This window comes from Lissotriton vulgaris, chromosome 3_1, assembly GCF_964263255.1.
Source record: "Lissotriton vulgaris chromosome 3_1, aLisVul1.2, whole genome shotgun sequence".
Lineage (NCBI taxonomy): Eukaryota > Metazoa > Chordata > Amphibia > Caudata > Salamandridae > Lissotriton > Lissotriton vulgaris.
Genome location: NC_141689.1, coordinates 472578940 through 472604481, shown reverse-complemented (window position 1 = coordinate 472604481; position 25542 = coordinate 472578940). Strand labels below are relative to the sequence as shown.

At 46.2% G+C, this 25542-nt stretch overlaps 1 protein-coding gene across 1 annotated transcript in view; it reads left to right on the top strand.

Moving 5' to 3' along the window:
• Positions 1 to 25542, top strand: part of CENPK (centromere protein K) — a 431743-nt gene that overhangs the window by 86969 nt on the left and 319232 nt on the right. The window contains exon 5 of the mRNA XM_086960693.1: positions 8968 to 9040. Coding sequence (XP_086816819.1) covers positions 8968 to 9040 — 73 coding nt within the window. The remainder of the gene's footprint in view (positions 1 to 8967; positions 9041 to 25542) is intronic.

Below are 25542 nucleotides of genomic sequence, written 5' to 3'. Positions count from 1 at the left end.
TTTCAAGTGGGTCTCCTGAATCAACGCTATCTGCACATGATGCCTATCTAAATATGTAAGTACATTTCTGCATTTCCTGGGGTCGTTAAGGCCTCGCACATTCCATGACAGTATTGAGATGTTACGTAAAGCGTTATCATCCATGACCACCATCACGTTTCTGACAGCACATTACGGCCAGCCCGCAAGCCACCTCTCGTAGTGTACCAAGTTCAATTCCCTCCGCTGTTCGGGACAGTAGCACCTTCCACACTGAAACACTCTCAGGCACTCCAGCTACACCATATGCATACAGGCCATGAATATCTCCCGCAAAACTGCCTTCAGGCACAACAAACCAAACCTCAACAAACTCACACCCCCCCGCCCCCCACATGTAGCAACTTAACTCCTTCGTTCCCAGTCCCCCCCCCACCCACTGAAGCAACCCAATCTTGCCAGTACTACATCCCCTCCCCCCTCCCCAGACCCCATATCCAAAAACCATAGAAAAACTGTTTGGGGAATCCCCTTCTGGGGGCATCAGAGGAACACACAAATACACCCCGGTACCCTCCTCCCGCTCCGCATACGCCATACGGGAACAGTCAGAGATGGGGGGGTGTTGCCTGGTATACATTACCCCTGAAGAATAGACCCTGTCCATCACAGCATAGTGTCACATGTCTTCCTCTCCAGGCGGAGAAGGTAGTAGTCAATGCAGGGGAGCCCGACCAATTGGCAGCCGCTGCACACGTCCCCTCCACGGTTTCCACCAGTCTGCTCACATCAAGCATAACCCCTTCCTCCAATCACATTGTATGCCCCACCCGCCAGGCCACTCCTTGAGCATGTATCAATGAGACTGCAACCCGGTTCGTCAACCAGGTCTAGCTAGGGCTCGGCCAGGGCGCAGAATCCAAATCGAACTTCAGAGCATCAACAAGAGGTCATCCAGTTCAGAACTAATTGGCAGTTTCAGTGTGCATCCTGCTCCAGAGGCTCCTCGTCCGCGTCGACATTCTCCTCGTTTCGCCTGTCCCTTCTAGTAGCGCGGAGTCGTTTGATATAGTCATCTACCTGCTGCGGATTTGTGAAGAAAAATTGTTTGCCCTGATGGGTCACCCTGAGTCGTGCCGGGTACAGGAGCGCATAGTCCACCTGCATGTCTCTTAGCTTTTTCTTCACTTCCAGAAACTTCTTCCGCTGCTCCTGCACCATAGGCGTGAAGTCCGGGTACACTGAAAAACGCACACCATCACAAGCCAGGTTATGATTTGTCCGCGCCGCCCGCAGTGCCGCGTCGCGGTCGCGGTAGTTAAGCAATCGGGCGATAATAGGCCGTGGCGCCGCTCCTGGCTTCGGTTGTGGGCCCAAAGAGCGGTGCGCCCTTTCAACAATAAATTGGCTGGAGAAGGCTTCCTTACCCACTGCAGTGATGAGGATCTTCTCAACATATTCCTCCATACGGCCCGTGTTGGTGGATTCCGGCACCCCTACGACGCGGATGTTATTGCGTCTACTCCTCGCCTCCAACTCCTCATTCTTCGCCGCTATCACCCGCAGGATGTTGTCCATTCTGGAGAGGCGGGCATCATGGGATGTCGATGCGTCCTCCGACGCCGAGATACGCCGCTCCGCTTCTGTCAAGCGTTCCTCGTGGACCTCCAGTTTCTGTGCAACCCCATCCATCCTTGAGGACAGGCGGTCCACCTTGTCCACTATTGTGGCGAAGCCTTGCCTCATCTCCTCCATCATTGCCTGCAGCTCTGTAGTCACAGGCGGGGAAGGGGCCTCACTGCTCGTCGGTTCCTGGGCACCACCAGCGCCCTGCGTGCTCTTCTGCTGTTTCTTAGTGGTAGCAGGCTCGAATGACAACTTAGGCTGTTTATTGTCATTTTTACCCATTGTGCGTCGCTTGAAGGGGCCCAAAGTGCCCGGTTCGAGTCGGTTGGGGCGGTCCTCACTGCCCAGCGCCAGGTTTCTTCGCATCCGGGGTCACTAGCACTGTGTTTGCGGCCGTGGTAGCGCCGTCCGTGCAGGGAGCAGGCCAGTTGCGCCCTAATGACCTTCGCTTCCCAGCACACTCCAATCTCCACTGCCCAAGGCTAGCTGTGACTGCTCGTGAGGGGGCAGAGGCACCATGTGGCCACGCGGCTCAAGCGGCGGGCAGTGGCATGCTGAGTAGGTGTAGCCAGCCCTTAGTCTCCTCTATGCAGGAAGGGCGCGGGGAGGGGGGGGGGGAGGGACAGGCCCACCGATCCACCGGCAGGTAGCAGCCCACGTGGCACGATCACAGGCAGCGGCCCCCCAGGAGGTCCCCAGCACTTCCTCACCCCCAGCCCCCAGTTGCAGTGAGCTCGCGGAAGGCACACGGGCTCCTCCGGCAGTCCGCCGTCTAAGGCCGGGGTCCCGTCCTGCCACTGTCCGGTTCTGGCGGTAGCCAATGTCTTGTGCTCGCGCTCCTAGCGGAGCTTAGAACTGCCGCTGAGCGTCTCCGCAATCCGCCGTGGCCGACAGCAGAAAGGGGGAGGGGGGGGGGGGACTCACCGCCGCTGATGACCGCTGTATCCCGGCAGGTCCCTCCGGCCCCGGACAGGCCGCTCCGCCCTCAAGGCCTGCCCTCCTCGTGGCGAGCCCCGGCCTCGAGTGATGTCGCAACCAGGCTCCCTCGTCGCCCTCCGCTGTAGCGTAAGCCGGTCAGAATGTTCAGACGGCTAAGTCCGGCGCCGAGCCTCGGAACGGGCTCAAACTTGGACAGGATCAGCTGGGCCCCCAGCTTCGGACTCGCTGAAAGTTTCAGGCGTCCATCTGCAGGTTTTCAGGATAAGAGTAGGATATTCCTGACCAGGCAGCCAGAGCCTCACTGAAGTGCGGCCATTAGCTCGTGCGCCCTCTAGCGCCCCCAACTACCGGGGACTTGAAGAGAGAAGGCTGATCTGGCAGCCGAAGAAAAGCTGAGATGGCAGAAAGGTAACCCTTGATAGCCCCCAGAGCAAAGCCCTGCTGGGCTAAAGAGAGAAGGAACAAGAGTACTTCAGAAAGAGGGGCAGAAAGGGGATCCACAGCTTTTGCTGTGCACCATGTCACAAATTTGTTCCACCTGCAGTTGTATACCGTCTTTATGGAGTAACGCTTGCCTGCCAAGATTGTATCACAAACTTCAGGAGGCAGATCGAAAGTGGTCAACTGCTGCCGCTCAATTTCCACTAAATGAGGTGGAGACTGGACAGGTTCGGGTGGAGGACCGTTCCCTTCTGCTGCAACAGGCGATCCTCCCGAAGAGGCAGTCTGATCGAAGGATCGATGGCCATGTTGAGCAGCTCGGGATACCAGACTCTTTGTGCCCAATCTGGAGCCACAAGAATGGCTTGGGCACGGTCGTGCCTGATCTTCTTCAGCACTCTGGGCAGAAGTGGTATAGGCGGAAAGGCATACAACTGACCGCAACTCCACTTGCGACGAAAAGCGTCGCCGAGTTAGTGCGCCTTGGAAATGCCAACACGCAGAATTGCTGACATGGGGATTGCTGGGGGATGCCAGTGGTCTTGACACTTCACTCAACCTTGGCATGTTGTCTCCTCCTACAGTGGCTACGGAGGAGGGAGTGTCATACTCTGTGGTGTTGCGTAGTGCGGCCAAGGCGCTCAACCTCGAGCTTCCTACAGTGGCGGTCAGGACTAACCTCCTGACTGAGGTGCTTCAACCGGCGGCGAGCTCTTCAAAGCCTGGTCCAGGCCCATCATGGGGGCTCCCGTGGACAGGATGATTGCCCGACGCCACTTTCCTCTCCCAACACCCCACCCTGGAGAGCTTGATGGTCCAAGCCTCCACCTTCAAAAGCGCCTTCCCTACCGCTCCACCAGAAATGGAATCCAAGAAGCTGGACCATCTTGGGAAGAACATTTTCTCTTCTTCCAGCAAGTTAGGGCTGCGGTCCGTAAACACTGCATGTTCTTGGGCCGTTATTCGCACTCTGTGTGGGATAAGGTGGCGCAAGTGCTGCGTCAGTATCCCAAGGAGGCCCGCGCAGTGCTCTCCCAGGCTGTTTATGCTGGGAGAGATGCAGTAAAGTTTACGATTCATTGTGTGCTGGAGACCGCCGACTCTCTAGGCAGGACCATTTCATCGTCAGTAGCGCTCCGTCACTACGCCTGGATGAGGTCTTCTGGCTTTTCGGGGGATGTCCAGAACACCTTGATGGAAATGCCCTTTGATGGCGGCGCCTTTTTGGCGACAAAGCAGACAACTCCCTAAAGCGCTTCAAGGACTCATGGGCTACGGCCAAGTCCTTAGGCCTCTCCTCCTGTCCGGTGCTGTCTGCTTTTCGCCCCTTTCGTGGCTACAGAAGGGGTGCCCCACTACGTCCCACCCAGGGCCACAGGCCGCAGCAAGTTACCCAGCCTTTGCGCAGCCGAGGACGTGGGAACTAGTGTTGTGGTTCAGGGGGCCAGCGGGCAGACCAGTCCACCAACCCCCCCTCTGCAGCAGCCTCCAAACCCTCCTAGTGAGACCTTCCAGGCCCGTCTAACGCCAGTGGGCGGCGGGACTCGCCATCACCTCCCCACTGGCGCACCATCACGTCGGACTGGTGGGTTTTGCAGATAGTCCAAAGGGGCTACTCCCTCCCCTTCAAGGATAGCCCTCCTGCCATGCCACCTCGTTACCATCGCATGTTGGAGGATCATCTGGCTCTTCTTTAGCAGGAAGTTATGGCTTTCTTGGCCAAGGGAGCCATCAAGCGCGTTCCTGTCCCAGACGTAGGTCGTAGTTGTTACTCCCACTACTTTCTGGTTCCCAAGAAGGACAAGGGCCTGCGTCCTATCTTGGACCTCAGGGACGTTACTCACTTCCTCCGGAAGGAGAAGTTCAAGATGTTGACACTTGCTCAGGTCTCGACCCGCAAGGCTGGTTGGTAGCGTTGGACTTGCAGGACACTTATTTTCACATCCCTGTCCTGCCGGCCCACCGGCGTTACCTGCGGTTCACGGTAGGCCACGAGCACTTTCAGTTTACCGTGCTCCCCTTTGGCCTTCCCAACGCCCCTCTGGAGTTCACAAAAGTGATGGCGGTTGTCGAAGCTCATTTGCGCAGATCAGGGGTTTCAGTCTTCCCCTATCTCGACGACTGGCTGTTGACGGCGGGCTCGCCCCAGGCAGTAGTTTCCTACCTCCTGACGACGGCCGACCTCCTGCATCAGCTGGGGTTCTCCGTCAATATGCCAAAGTCACACCTGATTCTCTCTCAGAAGCTCCTCTTCATCGGAGCTGTTCTGGACACGACACTGTTTCGGGTCTATCCTCCCGAACAACAAGTCCGGAACATTCAGGCTATGATTCCGATCTTTCAGCCCTTGTCCCGGGTTTTGGTCAGAATGACCCTGAGGCTGCTGGACCTCATGGCCTCCTGCATCCTGCTGATCAATCATGCCAGGTGGCATATGCAGGGTCTGCAGTGGGACCTGAAGTTCCAGTGGGCGCAGCATCAGGGGAATCTGTCTGATTACGTCCAGATCTCGGAGGGCACTCAATGTCAGGAATTCTGCGTGTTGGAGTTTCCAAGGTGGCACTCGTACATTCAGTTTCAGTGTTTAGGAAGTATATTAACTAGCATGTTATATTATTTGTATGTGTTCTGCAGCAGGAAATGTCTTATTTTAATATTTGATTATTCCAAGAAGGTCATTTGTACACCTTGAAGAAACAGCACAAACCCCGACTACGTTGTTTTTTAAATCCCAGACAGATTGTACAACAAGGGGATCAATAATACATGTTAATCTCTTATGGTAGCTGAGAAGAATTGGGGAATCATTAGATCTTAAAAGGCACCGCAAGCTTGTTGAAAAGACCCATTGCCATCTTACAATGGTTTAAAACCACCCATTGCTTACCATTGGTTGGCTTTATTGTCACTCACATTCTTGCATTTTATTCGCTAACTTGTGTGGGCTTTTACTTCCTCTTATTGTGTTTGCCTCTCCCCTGGAGTATAAATGCACACTTTTGAAGCACCCTTTTATTTGTTTAGTTAAGCACTCCACATCAATGCATGTATTTTCTAGCTGTTTCCCTCGTGTACTGATATTTCCCCCTTCCACTGCACTCTGAGTTGCTCTCTCTTGAACATGTGCTTCTCGCCCACTCCCTCAGTGTTGTGCTCAGCCATGTGGGCTTCTCCGCTGTGTTCCTTTTTCACCTGTGTGCTTCCCCTGATCAGTTACACTCTCTAGCCCACTTGCTTCTCTCATTCTTCACTCGTTCTCCATGCTTTACATTCCACTCTTGCCCATGTGGCTTCCCCATCCCTACATTGCTTCCCCCACTTGTGCCCTCCATGTTGCTTCTGCCCTCTGTGACGCATCTGTGTTCCATATTGCTTCGCCTACCATATTGCTTCTTTTTCCACCTGCTCCCTCCGTGTTACTTTCCTCTATCTCACCTAAAAAAGAAAGCAAAAAACTTTTTGGGTGTTCTTTCTACATTTTTTGATTACCAATCCAACACAGATGAGTAAATAAAAAAAAATAAAAAAAAGTAACTGACTTTCTGTAGGCGTGTGCCTATAAAATGATGCGGGAGGACGGATAATAGTTCCTAAAGGCAAGACCAGTTGTATTGACCAGTACTCTTTAAGATTCCTGAAGTAGAGAACTACAAAGATTTATAGGATTAGCATCTTAACAAGCACCACATTGCCCAAACATTCAGCTTTTCGCAGGGAATAGTGTTGTGTATTAATGTCAGAAAGCAGACAAGATTTTAGATTTCATTTGTAGAAAATACAGCGAATGCCTTCTAGGTATGCAGTTTGTTCTAAAGTCCCTGCATTTTGGACAGATTTCTCAGAGATAAAACTCAATTTAGTAGAAAGCAACCTTCTAGTTTTATAATCACATCCAGTGTGGAAATGGTCTCCTTCTTCAGAGTAATTGTTGATGATTTTCTTGAACCCCTGTCCTTGACAGCATTATCTTTGATTCCAGGCATACTGTTTACCTTAATTGTATACAGTTTACAAAAAATTAAAAACCTGTAGTTTAAATATTTTAACAATTAATTGACAACAGTTATGACCCATGTTTATTTTTTCGTAATCAGGTGTCTTAAATAAAGTAACTGCTTCAAACTTTCTTAAATGAGAAAAATTATCAGAAACGCGTTGAAGGATCAAAAATTGGCGGTTTTATTACTTTACAGATTATGTTACAATAAATTAAGATAATCCGATTGCACCAAATTGTAATTTCTGAAAAATTCCAAATTGCCCAACTTAGTACATGGAAAGACAAAAAGTAATAAAGTAAATGTTGAATTGAACAAATGGGAAGGGTTTCGAAATGGTGGTTTGGGAGATCTTACTATTAAAATGAGCCTTGAGGTGATGCAAGGAGGGATAGAGGAGGCAAGAGTCTAGAAAGGGAGTATTTGGAGATCACAGTAGCAGAACAAGGTTTGGGATGAGTCAGAGAGTGGAGATAGAGAATATATTGAGAGGGGTACAGGGTGAAACATAGAGTAGTGCATTGGAGGGACTCAGTTTCTTTTTACGTTTTAAGTAAAGTAATACATGAATAGATATATAAGTTCATGGAAGGTATACAGGTACAAGGAAGGTAATATATCAATATTTAAGTTGTATGTAAGGAACTCTTGCAAGTGTTGCTATACTTTAGGTTAATTAATTTGTGTGGGATTTTTGTCTTGTCAATAATTCAATAGTGAAGTAATTGTAGATAATTATGATAAAATGTACATATTGTGATAGATAAATAAACAGAGAACCATATGAATCTAATCAAATGCCTTATATGAAAACTATGCAGTGACATATATATGTTAAGCATACAATAATAAAACCATAAGTAATGTGTACATTTATTAAGCAGACCTAAACAATATCTATATATTTATAAACATAATTATTAGACATATTTCTACAAAGAAATACACATATCTATATACATACATATGACCAGGTGAAGTGCTTGTTTACACAGGGATATGCTGTACATTTGTGTTTGACTATGGTGGTTGTGTAGCGAAGACCCAACTCTTGAGTAGTTTTCTGAAGACAAGATAGTTATACGTAGATTTTATGTTTTGGGGTATTGAGCTCCATAGTTTGGCTGCTTGAACAGAGAAAAATGTCCCACCTGTGTTTTTTTTTTCTTGTATGGTGGAATTTGGAGTAGAGATTTCTTGGTTGACTGTATTTGGTGATTTTATTCCTGATGAAAAGCGGCCCAGTTCCATTTATTGCTTTGTGGATGATGCAAACCAGCTTGAATGTGGATCTTTTGGGAACCGGTAACCAATGTAGGGGCCTAAAGGCAGGGGAGATGTGGGCTTGTGGCTTTACATGTAGGAGTAGTAGTCTGGCAGCAGAGTTCTGAATCTGTTGTAGTCTTTTCATAGTTGATAAAGAGGATCCGTGGTAGGGGCCATTGGCGTAATCAAGTTTAGACAGTACAAGAGAGATAGAAGCCCGGACATTGTGTGGAAATCCCAGGTTGGGGGGGATGGAATTTAATAGTATAAAGGAATTTTCTTATACCTAGGTTTACCTTAGAAGTCATGTTTTTCTTTTCTATCCTTCGGATTTGTCACTGCATATTGCTGTAGACCTTTGGTAAACCCCATGCACTATTATATTGGCCATCTGATCCATCTAAAAAAAAAAGGTGCTTCATTTTGGCAGCAATGCACTTCCATGTTGGGTTTATTCTGCATAGATTTATTTTTTAAATTACTGCCTTCATACATTGTGTATTCATATTCAAATAATAGTAATGTGGTCTAAATTAGCAGATGCATTGTAATTTGTTATCATTATAGGACGTTCTGAAATTTTTTTAAATGCATAAATATTGTGGATATAATTTGTTTAGAAGCCTCCCCAAAAAGAACTCCCTCAGGCAACTTTTTTCACTTTTTTTTAAATGAGTTAATACTGATGCATTCTTTTTTCTTCCTTTATTTTTTTCAGCTGTTTTTGTTGATGATGCAAGTGAAATCTCTAATGGCAGAGTGCACCCAGTGGCAGAAAAAAGAGCCAGAGAGTAAGATTTGTTTAAATATTTTTAATAATATGCTCAAAGCTTCAGTAGGAAGCCAATTACGAAAAATAAGAAATAGAATGGTGTGTTAGAATCATATAACTCCATATACCAGTCCAGCTTTCCAGGGCTACCTTCAAAAGTGTTTGATAAAACTTGGTTACAGCTTGGAGTAGAGCATTTTCTTAGTCTAGTTTCCACATCACTAACAGTTGTACCACTGTTTTAAAGTTGGGCTCTTATATTAGCTGTTTAACCCATTGAAGATGTTTAAGTTGGTATTTAGCTTTGTTTGTTATGCTTACTTGTGCGTGTGAGATCTGATTTTTATCTACTGTGCAGGCCAGTGATTTTGTGCATTCAATGATGCTAGCTTTGTAGTCCAGTACATTGATTGTGTCTACCATTTTTACACCGCGATTCAGCTACTTTCGGGGTTTGGGGGCTTAGAGAGGAGTAGGTACTCAGTTTTGGGTGGGTTTAGTTTTGTGTGGTGAAATGACATAAATGATTGCGAGTCTGCCCTAAAAGGAATATGTCCTCACAGGAGGAGACTTATTGCCATAAATATGTGTAATCTGCTTAGAGATTAAGCAAGATGTTTGTGTTTGAGAAGCATTATCAGTGGTTTCATGAAAAGTTTAAAAAGAGTTGAAAACAGAAGTACGCCTTTAGGCACTTCCTGACAGAGAGAGGAAGGATCCAAAAGACTACTGCTAATTTTTTTAATATCTTTTCATAACTGGGAAGCTATACAACATTCTAGTACTTAGCTAAACTTGGGAGATTTGTTACAGGATGAACATTAATTAGACCTTAAAGATCATCTTCTGGTTTTAAAGTACAAGGTTACCACTCCTATTTTAAGAGAGCAAAGGAAGACGTCATGTGTTGATGAGATGAAATGTTGATATTAATTGTCCAGTTAAGGTCTTGGGATGTATTGGGTGTTTTAGATTGGTGGCAGGTTTCTTATCAGATAAATGAGAGGATGGTCTGAAATATGTAATAGTCTTAACAATTTCACTTGCAGTAATTTCTCTGGATTGGGAGAGAAGAGAAAGTTGTATCCAGTGGAAGTCACAATAGTTTACGATGATAGTTCCGGACAGAACAGCTCTCCTGCCAAGCAGTTCTTCCGAAGGCTTCTTCAGAACAGAGACTGCAGAGCGGCCTCAGCAAAGCCTGAGTCATTTTCTCCCTGTTCTCCTTGAGTTGGTTGCACTGCATGCTTGGTGTCATGGACTTTTCATTATACCAACTCAGCAATGCCAAACAGATATGGGATTTGCTTGGCTGTGAGAAACTGAGTTGCTAGATAGACCCAGCATCTTCTCCTACGGAAACACAGAGTTCGTGCTGATTTTGGATAGTTCTTTGGGAGCACCAGAGATTTAAAGAGAGAAGCTTTGTTATGAAAATCCTGTTCACTCTTTAACATCTAGTGGGTTTCATTAGCCAGACATGCAGTCTAGGATGGATTGAAATCTGTTTCTTAAGTGTACTGCTTTTACTGTTATATAGTTTGAGAAAATACGCTACATGATTTGAGTCCAAAAGGGAGTACATTATGTTGATAGTGATGTTTCCTTATTTCAAATTGTAGAAATCTTTGATGATTCTTTGTGATCAGATTGTGATTGAAGGCACATATCCAGTTTTGTAGATGTAGTTGGGGATAAATCTAATTCAAAGTGAACATTGCGATTTTTTTCAATTTCTTCATTTCTTCACTGTCTTCTGATGCAGAATGGGTTTGAATTTGCACTTCAAGCTTTTTCTTTGGACTATGAAGTAAATTGAGTAAATCACTTTGTCTAACTGTTTTAAATGGTACATTATATCTCTGTTTCAATGAGGCTTTTCCTGTGGCCTGATGCAGCTTAAGGATATTGCTTTCTACTTGCAGAAGATCAGTTTTGGGCACTGTCTTTGGTGGAACAGCAGGCAGATTTATTCTAAAACATGAGACACAACCATTTGCCTACTATTTAGAACCAATCTGTCTCTGTTTATGTTTTGCCACTGTTTTAAATGATTTCCGATACAACTCTTCTCCTTCCAACCCCGTCAGAGTACAATAAAGAGAAGGAGAAATGGGAAGTCATTGGTTTGAGTTGCTGAGGGGGGACTGTAGCTTCCTTGCTGCCTTACCAATCCTAGGTTCCTATGGCTATAGTTAGAAAGAAAACCATTTTCTCAAATAAAGTGATTCTGTTTCTAATCAGAATCCAAATGTTTCCATTCCAGGACAGCAAGATTGTACATTTCACAGATCAAGTACAAACTATTAATCACACCTTCGATGACCAGTAGTGTCATGTTTTCTTTCTTGCTCTGAAATCATTTGAAGACAACAGAAAAGTGAGAATGACTTAGGAATTCAAGCAAAGCTTGATTAATGTGGATAGCAAATCTGTGCAAACGTATCTTAATATTTTCTTTACAGACCCGGATGCTTTGAAATCCCCATTCCCTTTTTGCTATTGTCACTCTTAACTCATAATCTCTGATGCTAGAGCTTATGTGGCAGGCACAATCACTTGACGCAAAAATTACTAGTGGAGCGTATTGTCCACATTATATGTATTTGTATTATATAGCACATTTCTACCTACATATATCCTCATTATAAGATTTTCCTAACTCCACCTAAAGTATGAGCAATTTGCAACTTCTAGTGCTAAAAGCATACTTTTTAGTTGTAAGTGGAAGAGGTGTGGCGCAGCGGCCTGGGTGCCTGACTCCGGACCACAGGGTTTAGGGTTCGATCCCCGGCTCCGGCAGCATGTTAGCCCAGCACCATGTGACTCTGGGCAATAGCTTGCTTAATCTTCCCGATAGCCCCCAGCGCCGGGACACCTCCGTCAGTGGTAGCTGTGCGCTCTACAAATGCTTGCATTTACATTTGCATTTGTCTGACTTGTATGAAACATGTATGCATAACAGATACCAATCTAAAGCTGATTAGAAGAGATTGATGTGTTTAAGAAAGACAAGGGAACCCAGAAGGTATGCCATAGGGACCTTGGGCAGTATCATGTTTCAAAAAACAGTGGTCCCTACTCGTGGACACAATGGTATACTAAACTGATAATCACACACCTGATAAGTGTTATGTCTTTTGTCCAGCCGGACAAGGAATTTATTTAACAATTCTCTTAATAAAACAGAATGAGTACATTAATAACAAGTGGGCACAGCCGTGACCCACAACATTCAGACAAAACAACGAACAAAATAGTAAAAGGAGCAAAGCAAAAATATGTCTGTGTACTTGTAGTCAGTGTTACAGACAAAGATTGTTATAACCACACCATTGCATTTCACAATATTTTAAATGTCATATTGCATAAGGGGTTTTTTTGGTCGACGACGTTTCGATGCCTTAAGTTAAATGAGGGGCATCATCATCAGGACAAGATTATAGTCATTGTTGTCTTTAAATATTACACTGCCTTTTGACGCAATTCTATACATTTATACAGTACATTGGAAAAAGGAGGAGAAAAGGGGAGAGAAAAAAATTACATGAAATTAGGCATGTTGTATTTGAAAACTGCAACCTCATCTCTTCCATTAAAACAGAGTGTGTTCATGTGCTCGTAATGAAGAAAAACGGAGCATTGTGGATCTCCGTGTCCAGGAATTCGTGAGACAACCGGGAAAGGACTTAATCGTTTGGAAGGGGTGTATTTGAGGGCCAGTGATGACAAATTAATGGCGCATTGAGGTGCAAAATATCAAGTCCTGTGAGGGCAGACTATTTGGGCGCAGTGATGGAGACAAGTGTTCCAAATTTCGATGTGACTCTGTGACCGGAGTGAGATCGGTCGGAAATATGGGCAGTGAAGTTCAATTAGCCATAAAACAAAAATATAGACGGAGGCTGAACCGGGATCCGTGGCCCGGTCATGTAGTGAAGGGCACAATTGTTATGAGTGCAAGTGAACATTATACGGAGCATGCGACTGGGAAGAGTAAATGCATAAACCTACGCGTATTACAACAGGCAATGCATCGAATCAGCGGATACCGCGAACAATGGAGGAATCTGGAAAAATAATTGTTCAGCATTAAGACGGTCGAGAGCGACCAGGGGAGTGAGCGGCATGGCGTGCTACTGGTAGAATAATTACCGGTACTGCCTTGTCCAGCGAGGAGAGTCGTCTGGATCGGGAGCGCAATAGCTCGATCTGGGAAGAAAGTTCAGTGGAGTCAATTGCCCAGCGGGGCATGGAGGGACTGGGGTGAGATGAAACGGCGCAAGCGGGTTACTTACATGCAGAAGTCAACGGCGCTGTGGCAGATAGTGGGGTTCTGGTGTTAAAGAGCCCCCATGTGGCAAGTTTATTAAAAGGACCATGTGGTCTGCAGAAAGCGAAGATGGACTGCGGAGGTGGGAGCTGGTTAGGCTGTGAACAGTGAGAAAGGACTGTGGAAGTGAAACCTCTAGTCATGGTGTGCAGACGCGGCGGCCATCTTAAGGTGGTGAATATTGTGAAAAAAGTGAACAATGTTCAAGTTAATCAGGCACACTGCAGTACATACAATAACATTTAGAGGATTATTTCTTGTAAGCTTTGTTTACAGTAGGGAGGTCCAATCTTCGAGACGATTCAGGCCATTCCTGATGCTGTTGGTTTTAACGATCCAATGGAGTTCCTCCTTGTTGAGCAAAAGGGACATATCTGCTCCTCGAGGAGGGGGTTTGATGATTGTTATCACAGTCCATACCAATTCTTTGTCACTGTGACCTTTTTCTGAAAAATGTTCAACAAGCGGTGCATTAGCTGTCTTGCACCTTATCCTGCTTTTGTGTTGGCCAATTCGTAGTTTCACTTTCTGGCTTGTTTGGCCTATGTAAAAGAGCATGCATGGACATAAAATAGCATATACAAGATTTGTGGAGTTGCAGTTAGAAAAGTATTTACGGTCAAATTTTATATTTCCATACTCAAAAGTTTTGCCTTCAATGGTTGAGTTGCAACATACACAGTTTCCACATTTTGAATGGCCCAAGAGTGGCGACAGACCCCATGCATCATTTATTGTAGTTTTGAGGGGTTGCTGTGGTAGGGAAGCTCTCACTAGATGGTCCTTTATTTTCTTTGCTCTTTTAAAAGCAAACATGGGGCAGTCCAGAGTCAGTTGACCTGTATTGAGAACAGGCCAGTCTTTCAACACACTTTTTCTGACTGCATTGGAAACAGGGGAAAAGGTGGTCACACAGATTAGCCTATCTTGTTCTTTCTTTTGTTTGGGTTCCAAGAGGGCATCTCTTTGGCAATACCAAGCCCTTTTGAGAGAGCGACGTACCAATTTTCTGGGATAGCCACGGTTTCTGAGTTTCTTACTGAGTGTTTTGGCCTCTGTAAAGTAATCTTCTTTCAAATAACAGTTACGCCTGATGCGCAAAAACTGGGAATAGGGGAGTGATTCCCGTAAGGCCCGGGGGTGGTGGCTGCTGTATTCTAGCAGAGTATTGCGCTCTGTAGGCTTGCGGTGTAGACAAGTGGTAAGACGACCATCAGTGTGTCTTATCTCCAAGTCTAGAAACGCGATGGATTCAATACTGGTAGACAGGGTGTATTTTAAACCTCAGCTATTGTTGTTCAGCCAATGTTGAAACAGTAAGAGATTGTCAGAGGATTCGGTCCATAACATAAATATATCATCTATATAGCGTTTCCACAGGGCGATGCCATTGTGGAAAGGATTAGATGTATGTAAGTTGTTATTGGTCTCTAAGTGGTCCATATACAGGATGGCCAGGTTAGGGGCAAAAATTGCTCCCATGGAAGTACCCCTGACCTGGCCATAAAACTGCCCCTCGAAAAGAAAAAAGTTTTTCGTAAGGCAGATTTCAAGTAGTTGTAGGATGAACAAGGATGGAACATTGTGAGGCCGTGTCCTTGAATCAAGTACCTTTTCGATCACACGTAAGGAGTCATACTGTGGAATGTTGGTGTATAGTGACTCCACATCCAGCGTGCACATGGTGCTGGATGTGGGGTCAAAGGGATGTTCTTCTATCATGTTACTCATGTTCATGCTATCCTTGATATAGCAAAGGGTTTCGGGTACAAAGGGTTTAATGAAATAGTCAATATAATGGCCCAGTGGCTCTAAGACAGACCTGCAACCAGAAACCATGGGGCGTCCTGGAGGGTGCAGGTGTGTACATGGATGGGTGAGGAGAGGAGCATGGAGATGGATGGGTCAGAGAGTTCATGCATGAGTGGGGGGAGGGTGCAGAGCGGGAGGGGTGGATGGATGGGTGGGGGGGTTGAGTGGGTGGGGGGATGGCTGGATGGGTGAGAGGGTGGGTGGTTGGATGGATGAGTGAGTGGATGGATGGGTGGAGGAGTGGATGGATGGGTGGAAGAGTGGATGGATGAATGGAGGAGTGGATGTATGAGTGGGAGGATAGCTTGGGTGAAGGGGTGAGTGGTTGGATGGATGTGTGGGTGGATGGATGGGTGAGGGGATGGATTGGGTGAAGGGATGGATGGATGATGGATGGATAGGTGAGGGGTGGATGGAGGGATGGATGGGTGAGATGATGGATGGAGGGATGGATGGTGGATGGGTTTGCAAGTGGTTGAAGGGGTTTGGATGTGGATGGGGCACAGATGGAGGGACGGAATGAATGGTGGGGGAGTTGGTGGATGACAAGGTGTACATGATGGATGGGGAGGGTTGTTATGACTTCCTTTGCCTTGGAGGATTGTGTTTTGAGCTGTGTGATACGCCTCTGTTGTTTCACCACACCCACTCACAGGCCTGCAGTTTGCTAGGCACTCTTGTTGTGTTGAGCATTGTTTGCCGGATATGGCCTGTGGTGTGCGCGTTGCAGTCGATCATGTGGTCTGCCGGATTCCCGAGGTTTCGGTCGGGTGGTGGGGGGGCCCAACATCTGGGGGAATTCAGCTGGGGGGCTCAACCTGGAAAAGTTTGAATACCTCTGCCTTAGGGGTTTTTTAGGAAAAGATAGAAAATTCAACAGGTGGACAGGGAGGACCCACTCGTAAAACAAGGGGCTGGGATAGCTTGAATCCCTTGCAACCCAGTGGTTGCGCTAAATATGTTTAAGAAAGACAAGGGAACCCAGAAGGTATGCCATAGGGACCTTGGGCAGTATCATGTTTCAAAAAACAGTGGTCCCTACTCGTGGACACAATGGTATACTAAACTGATAATCACACACCTGATAAGTGTTATGTCTTTTGTCCAGCCGGACAAGGAATTTATTTAACAATTCTCTTAATAAAACAGAATGAGTACATTAATAACAAGTGGGCACAGCCGTGACCCACAACATTCAGACAAAACAACGAACAGAATGGTAAAAGGAGCAAAGCAAAAATATGTCTGTGTACTTGTAGTCAGTGTTACAGACAAAGATTGTTATAACCACACCATTGCATTTCACAATATTTTAAATGTCATATTGCATAAGGGGGTTTTTTGGTCGACGACGTTTCGATGCCTTAAGTTAAATGAGGGGCATCATCATCAGGACAAGATTATAGTCATTGTTGTCTTTAACCCCTTGCACGCTGATGACGGAACCACTCCGTCATCAGCTGCGGGTGCGCTGTGCTGATGACGGAGCGGTTCCGTCATGGCCCGCTCGCCGCTCATGCGCGGCACGAATTCTGCGCCTGCGCTGAACGTTCTATTGAGCGGGGCGGGCCATGACGGAACCGCTCCGTCATGAGCACAGCTCAACCGAGGCTGGTGACTGAGTGGGTCCGTCACCAGCATGCGGCCGCCGCGCGGCCTCCCCGCCCCCTTAGCACCTCGGCGGAATAGCCGCCGCAGTGAAGCGGTTAAATATTACACTGCCTTTTAACGCAATTCTATACATTTATACAGTACATTGGAAAAAGGAGGAGAAAAGGGAGAGAGAAAAAAATTACATGAAATTATGCATGTTGTATTTGAAAACTGCAACCTCATCTCTTCCATTAAAACAGAGTGTGTTCATGTGCCCATAGTGAAGAAAAACGGCGCAATCCACATTGACTTTGAAGTACTTTTTCTCTTTAGAGGCCACAGATCAGTTGGTTAGGTGAATCCAGCCCTTACATGAAGCCTGTGACCCAGACTCTTCTTAAAATTCTTCGGTACTTCTTACTGAATTATCTGTAGTCTTCCTGTTGCCACACCAGCCAGTCAGCAGGGGGCACCGCCCCAGTGGTGCCTGTATAACTCAGCAGCTTGTAGATGATTAATTCTCTTACATTACTATATTAACTGGGAGACTTCACCTTATGGTCCAACTGATCTCCATTCTCTATGCTCCAATGTATTACCTGCCATAAGCAGGAGATAAATAAAAGTGGAGGTGTCAGTTTGGGGAGCAGCGGTAAGGGTTTTTGAGGCTGAGTACTTTTAGATTACTGTTCTTGTTTGGTATAAAACACACTCCTAACACAGTTTACATCACATAGGACATTTGCAGACAGGTTAACTCTTGTGCAACAAAAGGCTACTTTTTCTGCAGTACAAGACAGTTCCAGTTAGAAGAAAACCCACTATGCAGTCATAAGGGAAAAACGAAGTGTCGATTTACATGTGAGTATAACTGTTTTGGAATTTGAGTTTTAGGGGGTAGAACCAAGGTTCCCCAAGGTTCAATTTGGCACTTCAAGTGCACCACCAGGGCGGCCGGGTGCAGAGTGCAGGGTGCCAATGTTAGTATATGGAGCCAGGGGGCACGTCAGTTGGGGGCTGATCATGGGCTGGCCATTCGGTCTTGGGAGCCAAGCTCCTATGGTTAACGTCAGGGCAAAGGTGGTCCTTGGTTGGCCCTAAATCCACACCACCAGGAGTGCAGGGGCGGCCAGGTGCAGAAGGGCAGCAGGTGTCGGGAGCCCAGTGCAATCCTACAGAGGTTGCCGGTTTTGGATTTTGGCTGCAGGCTCGGTCCAGGATGTCGTCCGGGAGGAACCACAGCTGGACAGGTTAGTTGGAGGGCTCAGGAACGTAGGTACACCTCGGGTCCTCTTCTCCAGGACACATGATAGCAGGATGCAAGGGTGCCTTTTGAGGTTGGGTTTCACTTTAGCAGGCCACACGCGGTTTGCTGGTGTCTCCGTGCAGAGGCTGCAGGGGTCATCGGGTAGTCCTGGAGATGTCATCTCACGGTGAACTTGGACTCTGGAGTGCTATGGGACCGATGGGCCTTGAACTCTGTCTGTAGGTGACAGGTGCAGTGGTGGTTCTAGGTGTCAAGTTTCTTCGTCCTCAGCAGGGTCCGAATTATTTTGGGGAGTTTCTTTTGAACAGAGCTGCTGTTTGCAGGAGATCCTATCTTTGTTGAAGGCAGTCAGTCCTCCCAGGGGTTCTGAAGGCTGCAGGACAATTCGACTTTTGACGCAGGGGCCACGTCAGTTTTTCTCTACAGTCACCTCTGCTGTTCGACTTCTTCCATCTTTCTTCGTAGGTTGGAGGAATCTACTTCCTGAGTTCAGGGGGTGTTTTTGGGGTCTCAAAGTAGTAGCAAATGGGCTACTCACCTTAATGTGACTACACCCTTGATGCGTACCCCACACGGGGGAGTGAGCACATTCCCTACACCCAATTTGGGGATGCCCTCCATCAGCAGGATGCCGGGCACTGAGGAGTCTTCACCTCACCTCCCCGACCTGAGGGGTGGGGTTTGGTAGAGGTGGGCACACCTCCCAGGCTTGCCAACCTTCCCCTCCTGTCTTCTTGCCGAAAGTGGGAGAGTAGACAGAAAGGGGGCCTCCTACTAGCAGGATGGGTGGGGGTCGCAGTGCAAAAGCAGCAGGACCTTTGAAGCTGCTTAGCCTTTCCGGACCTCTGGGAGGAATTAGGAACTGCCTAGGAAAGGCTTTGCTTCTGGACCCAGAGAGCGAGGGCTCTCACCTCAGGGGTCCAGAAATCTGTCTCATGGTGGCAGGCTGCTGTTTACCAGTCAGAGAGCCCACCAGAGGCTGGTTTGGTTTAGGGGTCTCCTCTAGAATGGAACCCTGAATACAAGGGTTAATAAATCTGACACTGGAATCAGTGTAGATTTATTATGCTGCAATGTTTGATACCAAACATCCCAGGATTCAGTAAAGCTATTATGGTGCTGTGAACCTGTTATGACATGTTTCCAGCCCATGTACTCTTATATGGCTTTACTGTTCTTATATTATCTAAGAATGGACTTAGATATTATAGGGGACTATCTGCTCCTGCAGATAGGTCCTTACATGCGGTGAAGGGCACTCTGCCTTAAGAATTACTTAGCTATACCTCATGCAGCGACTGGTAGGCTAGGCACACAGGGATGTCGACTCTTCACTTTTAGCTGCACCAAAACACGCAGGCTGCAATGGCAGTGGTGCATGTTTGTGGTAAGTTATCTCTGACGGTGGCATAATACATGTTGCAGCACTCAGAGGCCTTTCTCTGGAAACCATGCCCTTTGGTACCATAGGTACCTCTTGCAAGGGACTTATATGTAGGCCTGAATTGTGCCAATTGTGGAAAACAATGGTACAATTTAGGGGAGGAACACCGGTATTGGGGCCTGGTTAGCAGGAACCCAGTACACACTCAAAGTTGCATCAAGCATTTGGCAAAAGGTTTCGGGGGTAGGTACTGCAACAGAACGCCAGCTTCCTACACTGGCCAATTAAATTCAGGTGGATCGGTGTCCGCCACCCCAGGGAAAACACTTTTTCTGACTTGTAATCGGGCCCTATGTGTTACTTGCAGGTGTTTTGTAATATACAACCATTTTCTTAGATTTCAAACACTATGTGCCTGACAGTGCCCGCCCGTCTTTGAAAGATTTTCATTTTACTGTTCCCAGACATCCTACCCCAATTACCACATACCTTATTTGTGAAAGTGGATTTCCTCTGGATTTCTAGTCCTTGAAATCTGAGGGCAGCATTAGTTCTATTCTTTCATTATTTTAAACCAAGTAAACAACCTTGGTGCTACGAACCGTGCATATTAAACAAGGAGCTAGAAACGGATGAAGAATACACATTTAAGATTAGACTATGAAGCTGAATATTTTTTGACACCTAGAGCGCCATCATGCTCTCCAGCCTACACATTTCTACATTCCACCGAGTCGGTTATTGTGGCTGTCATGGACACCCTCAGGAAGGGCGCCGATAATAACATCCCTCAAGCCCTTGTCCTTTTGGATCTATCGGCGGCTTTTGACACGGTCGATCACGCAATACTGATCGACCGTGTCGGGAACGCCGGTATTCAGGGCATGGCTCTTGAGTGGGTCAAGTCCTTTCTGGATAATCGCTCTCAGGCAGTGCATTTGTCTACCTTCTCGGCTTCCTACTCTCCCTTTTCCTGCGGTGTCCCTCAGGGCTCCGCTTTATCCCCTTTATTATTTAATCTATACATGCAACCCCTGATTTTTTCCCTTTGTAAGTCCGCCGCTACCATCTTCAATTACGCGGATGATTTGCAGTTAATTTTTCCCACTGATACCTCCCTTTCCTCCTGTACTACCTTTCAGTCTACCATGCTTGAGATCTCTGAGTGGATGTATCATAGCCAACTCAAACTAAATCCTACTAAGACTTAGCTTCTTCTGGTGGGAGGAGCAGCCAATCCATGGAATGACAGCTTTTGGCCTCCCTCACTAGGGCTCCCTCCCCGTCCTGTCAACTCTGTGAAGAGTCTTGGCGTGGTCATCTCTAGTGACTTATCCATGGGGCCCCAGATCAGTGCGGTGACGTCATCCTGCTTTTTCCAACTACGCAGGATACGAAAAATCTGTAGATTTCTTACCAGAGACGCTCTGATCCTTGTCATCATGGCCCTGGTCACGTCAAGAATTGACTACGCCAACACTTTGTATGCCGGTATTCCTGCATACCTCCTTCACAAGTTGCAACTTGTACAAAATCAGGCTGCTCGCCTGGTTTATCACCAACCCCGACATCAACATGTCTCGCCGCTACTGCGGAGCCTTCATTGGCTCCCTGTAGCCAAGCGTTGCATCTTCAAACTGGGCTGCACGATCTTTAAAGCCCTAGCTGATCTTGCTCCTATCTTTATTTCTTCTAAAATTGAAATGCTATGTTCCTTCCAGAAACCTGCGCTCCTCTGGCCACAATCTGCTAGTCATTCCAAAAACCAAACGGAAAAAACATGGCGGCTCCTGTTTTTCTTTCTGCGCCCCCAAAACCTGGAATGCTTTCCGCCTGCCATCCGTCACTGCCCTACCTATGGCTGTATTCGTAAACTGTTAAAAACTTATCTTTTTCAGTCTGCTGTTGAGTAAAACACACGTCCCGGCCTCTCCGCATTTGTCATGAGCGCCATGAAACCGTACGGTGTCCGAGCGCGGTATAAAACTTTTTACCATACCATACCATACATTGTTTTAAAAAAAATGTTATTTAATATTTTTTCAGTTTCCATTTATCACTTTAAAAATGAAATTAATTCATCATCTCAACATAAATAGAACGTTCAAGCCTCCCTACAGCTGACCATTCTCCCCCTCGCACCCCCCAACAAGGAAAGTCCTCATCATTTTGCAACTAAAGTGCATTCTGCATTACTAAAGTGCTAGAAAGAGGAAAGTGCTATTATAAAATGCTATTATAAAGTGCTCCTAGTTACAATGCTTTCCTTCATGTTGGGTAATAGTCCTTAGTGCATCTTCTTAGCTGGTATTCGTAAAGCACAAACTAACCTCGAGGCGCTGTGGGCCATCGGGGAGATTAAGTGAACTATTGCCCAGAGTCACATGATACTGAGCTGATCTGCCCCCGGGGCTGTAGATCGAACCATGAGCCCCGCACTCCGGAGTCAGCCACCCTGGCCGTTGCGCCACACCTTTCCCCTCAACGCCTAACCTTCCTGTACAAATGTTTTAAATTACTCAACCAGTAACCCAACAATAAATTAAGATTGAATATGCTCATAATGCCTACGGTTTAGAAAAGGGGGTGGTGATGAACAGAGTGTCTGAGTTAAACAGACCACTCTTACCCAGTCCAAAGATCAGGGCTTGATCCATCACCAATATTTATCTCACTGCCCCATCCCAGCTCAGAACCTGGCTATATGCAAATCAGTCTGTCCCTGGCCCAGTGCATCATGGGAACAGGGCAGACTAAACTACCAAGCCAATTCTTCACCAGAAAGGAGACAAGCTACCGGGGACCGGTTTCTGGCATTTCAGCCTTCTTCGGCCCGGCTTGCTTGAATCCTGATGGAGCAGTGAGAAAGGGACTCATGTCTGAGTATACCCTGCCACACCTATAGTGGCCAAAAACGATTTAGAAAAGGGGGTGGTGATGAACAGAGTGTCTGAGTTAAACAGACCACTCTTACCCAGTCCAAAGATCAGGGCTTGATCCATCACCATTATTTATCTCACTGCCCCATCCCAGCTCAGAACCTGGCTATATGCAAATCAGTCTGTCCCTGGCCCAGTGCATCATGGGAACAGGGCAGACTAAACTACCAAGCCAATTCTTCACCAGAAAGGAGACAAGCTACCGGGGACCGGTTTCTGGCATTTCAGCCTTCTTCGGCCCGGCTTGCTTGAATCCTGATGGAGCAGTGAGAAAGGGACTCATGTCTGAGTATACCCTGCCACACCTATAGTGGCCAAAAACGATTTAGAAAAGGGGGTGGTGATGAACAGAGTGTCTGAGTTAAACAGACCACTCTTACCCAGTCCAAAGATCAGGGCTTGATCCATCACCATTATTTATCTCACTGCCCCATCCCAGCTCAGAACCTGGCTATATGCAAATCAGTCTGTCCCTGGCCCAGTGCATCATGGGAACAGGGCAGACTAAACTACCAAGCCAATTCTTCACCAGAAAGGAGACAAGCTACCGGGGACTGGTTTCTGGCATTTCAGCCTTCTTCGGCCCGGCTTGCTTGAATCCTGATGGAGCAGTGAGAAAGGGACTCATGTCTGAGTATACCCTGCCACACCTATAGTGGCCAAAAACGATTTAGAAAAGGGGGTGGTGATGAACAGAGTGTCTGAGTTAAACAGACCACTCTTACCCAGTCCAAAGATCAGGGCTTGATCCATCACCATTATTTATCTCACTGCCCCATCCCAGCTCAGAACCTGGCTATATGCAAATCAGTCTGTCCCTGGCCCAGTGCATCATGGGAACAGGGCAGACTAAACTACCAAGCCAATTCTTCACCAGAAAGGAGACAAGCTACCGGGGACCGGTTTCTGGCATTTCAGCCTTCTTCGGCCCGGCTTGCTTGAATCCTGATGGAGCAGTGAGAAAGGGACTCATGTCTGAGTATACCCTGCCACACCTATAGTGGCCAAAAACGATTTAGAAAAGGGGGTGGTGAGAAGAAAGACAAGCATTTGCAATGCAATAGGTCTCGCATTCATGAGAGTTTGAGCTATTAGCATTGTAAATGACAATGCCTTTTATTTATGTGTTTTTAAAACAGATAAATTAAAGGCATTATCATTTACAATGCCAATAGATTAAACTCTCGCAAATGTGAGATCTATTGCATTGCAAATGCGTGCTATAATTTTTTTTAAAAGGGTTAGGAGAGAGCGTGTCCTGCCTGCAACAACAGCCAGGACAACCCCATTTCAGAAAATAGTGTCTTGAGGCTCTAATAAAATACTACTGAGAAACAACACATGTAACTGCGAGACCTAAAAAACAATTTGCTATTCATATAGTACCCGTTGTCATGCGTGGCCGGAATGCAGTCCTTTTTGACAGACTGCAAGTTAGTGCTTTTAGGCAGGTGTTTTCCCTCCCTCACACCTCCTCCCTGGTTAAAATTTGGCTGGAGTTTTGGCTTATAAAGCAAGATATGGGAAGAATGTCTTTTTCGATAATGTGCTGGTATAAAATAAGGATAGATCACAAACGTTTATTTAATAGGTTATTAAGGGCTGCATTCGAAAAAGGCCCACAGTCTGCTTACTGCAAGTACTTGTGTAGATCCTTGAAGTTGATGTACTTAACAAATCTTTGGGACAAGAAATGGCTCTTTCTGACCTTCAATAGAGTGTTGAACAAGACAGTAGAGAGGCATTCATATCTGGAAGATAAAAATAACTTTACTTGTCAATCCTTCGCTTGGATGGTGATCAAACAATATCGCAGCTTGAAACCATCCCCTACTTAAGTATCACATCAAGCGAAGACTGGTGGCTTAACTGTTTGGTCATTTACTTGCGTTGGCTACTAACCATTTTGGAAACAATGTGGAACAATAACATGTAAACTTTGTGGTGCCGAAAAAGAGGACTTCATATACCTGGTTTGTATATGTCCCCATCTGTACAATCCCTGCACAACTCTACTAAAATACAGTTTTAAAGCCAGAGGTATTCACACATGCAGAGAAGCCATAATAGTGAGTCTCAACCGAGCTGATCCTCAGTTGAACTGCAAACTAGTGACATTTTTATTAGAACATGAAAGTGCTTTCCTGCTAACGGTGGCCCGAATGCTAGCTTAATCTGCATTAGCTCATTGTACTTAAGTACTATCCAGAATGTATGCAGCTTATTCAGGCACAACTCGCCGCTACAACTTTGTAATTGCCCTTACTGAATTCAGCGGGTTGGCCAATCAGTCATGTACAAGCAATAACAATAGACTTCAATAAAACCTGAAAGGCTGGTAGCGAAGAAGGCAAATAGTTGGGACTGGCTCTGATATCCTGTCAACAGACTGGGACTAATTGTTTTAGTTTTTATGTATGGTTGCACTTTAATTAGGTTTTCTCTTAATTCAGATCTTCTAATCCCTTTTAAAAAGTCTGGTCTTTTTTCACGCGATATTGCACAAGTATAGGTGGTGTTATTACTTTTTAGCCAGTAACAACAACAGAGCCCCATGGAGCTCGACAGGCTGTTAGCAGAGAAGACAAATATTTGGGTCTGATTCAGCTATCCTGTCAACTGACTAGGACTAATTGTTTTTAATAAGGAGTATCATCCAAGGATAGGCAATGTTTTATATATTATTATCTAAAGTTGCTCTTTAAATAGGACCATCTCCCAATAGAGACACCCCAATGCTGTTGATGGTGACTGGTCAATTATCACACAATATTGCACAAGGATAGATGATGTTACTTTGTTTCACCTGGCACTGTTGATTTATTTAGGCACCCCCTTCACATATGTGTGTTGTTTTAAATGAAACATTGTTATGTTTTTAAATAACTGAAACAATAAATAATTTGATTGGTTGATTAAAAACTATTGCTGGAATCAGATTGGTCTCATAATAATCTGTCGGAGGCCCCTCATGGCTTCTTATCTGAAGTGATCAAGAGGCAGAGTTATAGCACATCATCACTAGGAGAGAGCTGGAGGACCCCTTGCTGGCATTTAAGGACATATCTCAAACTTGAAGAAGGAGGTAAGAGTACTTCCTGGCAAAAGGCTTGGTGAGGGCTTGATTAGAACTTTTGACTCAGACTCATGCTGAACATAAATTAATACAATGCAGACACTGGCTGACTACAAG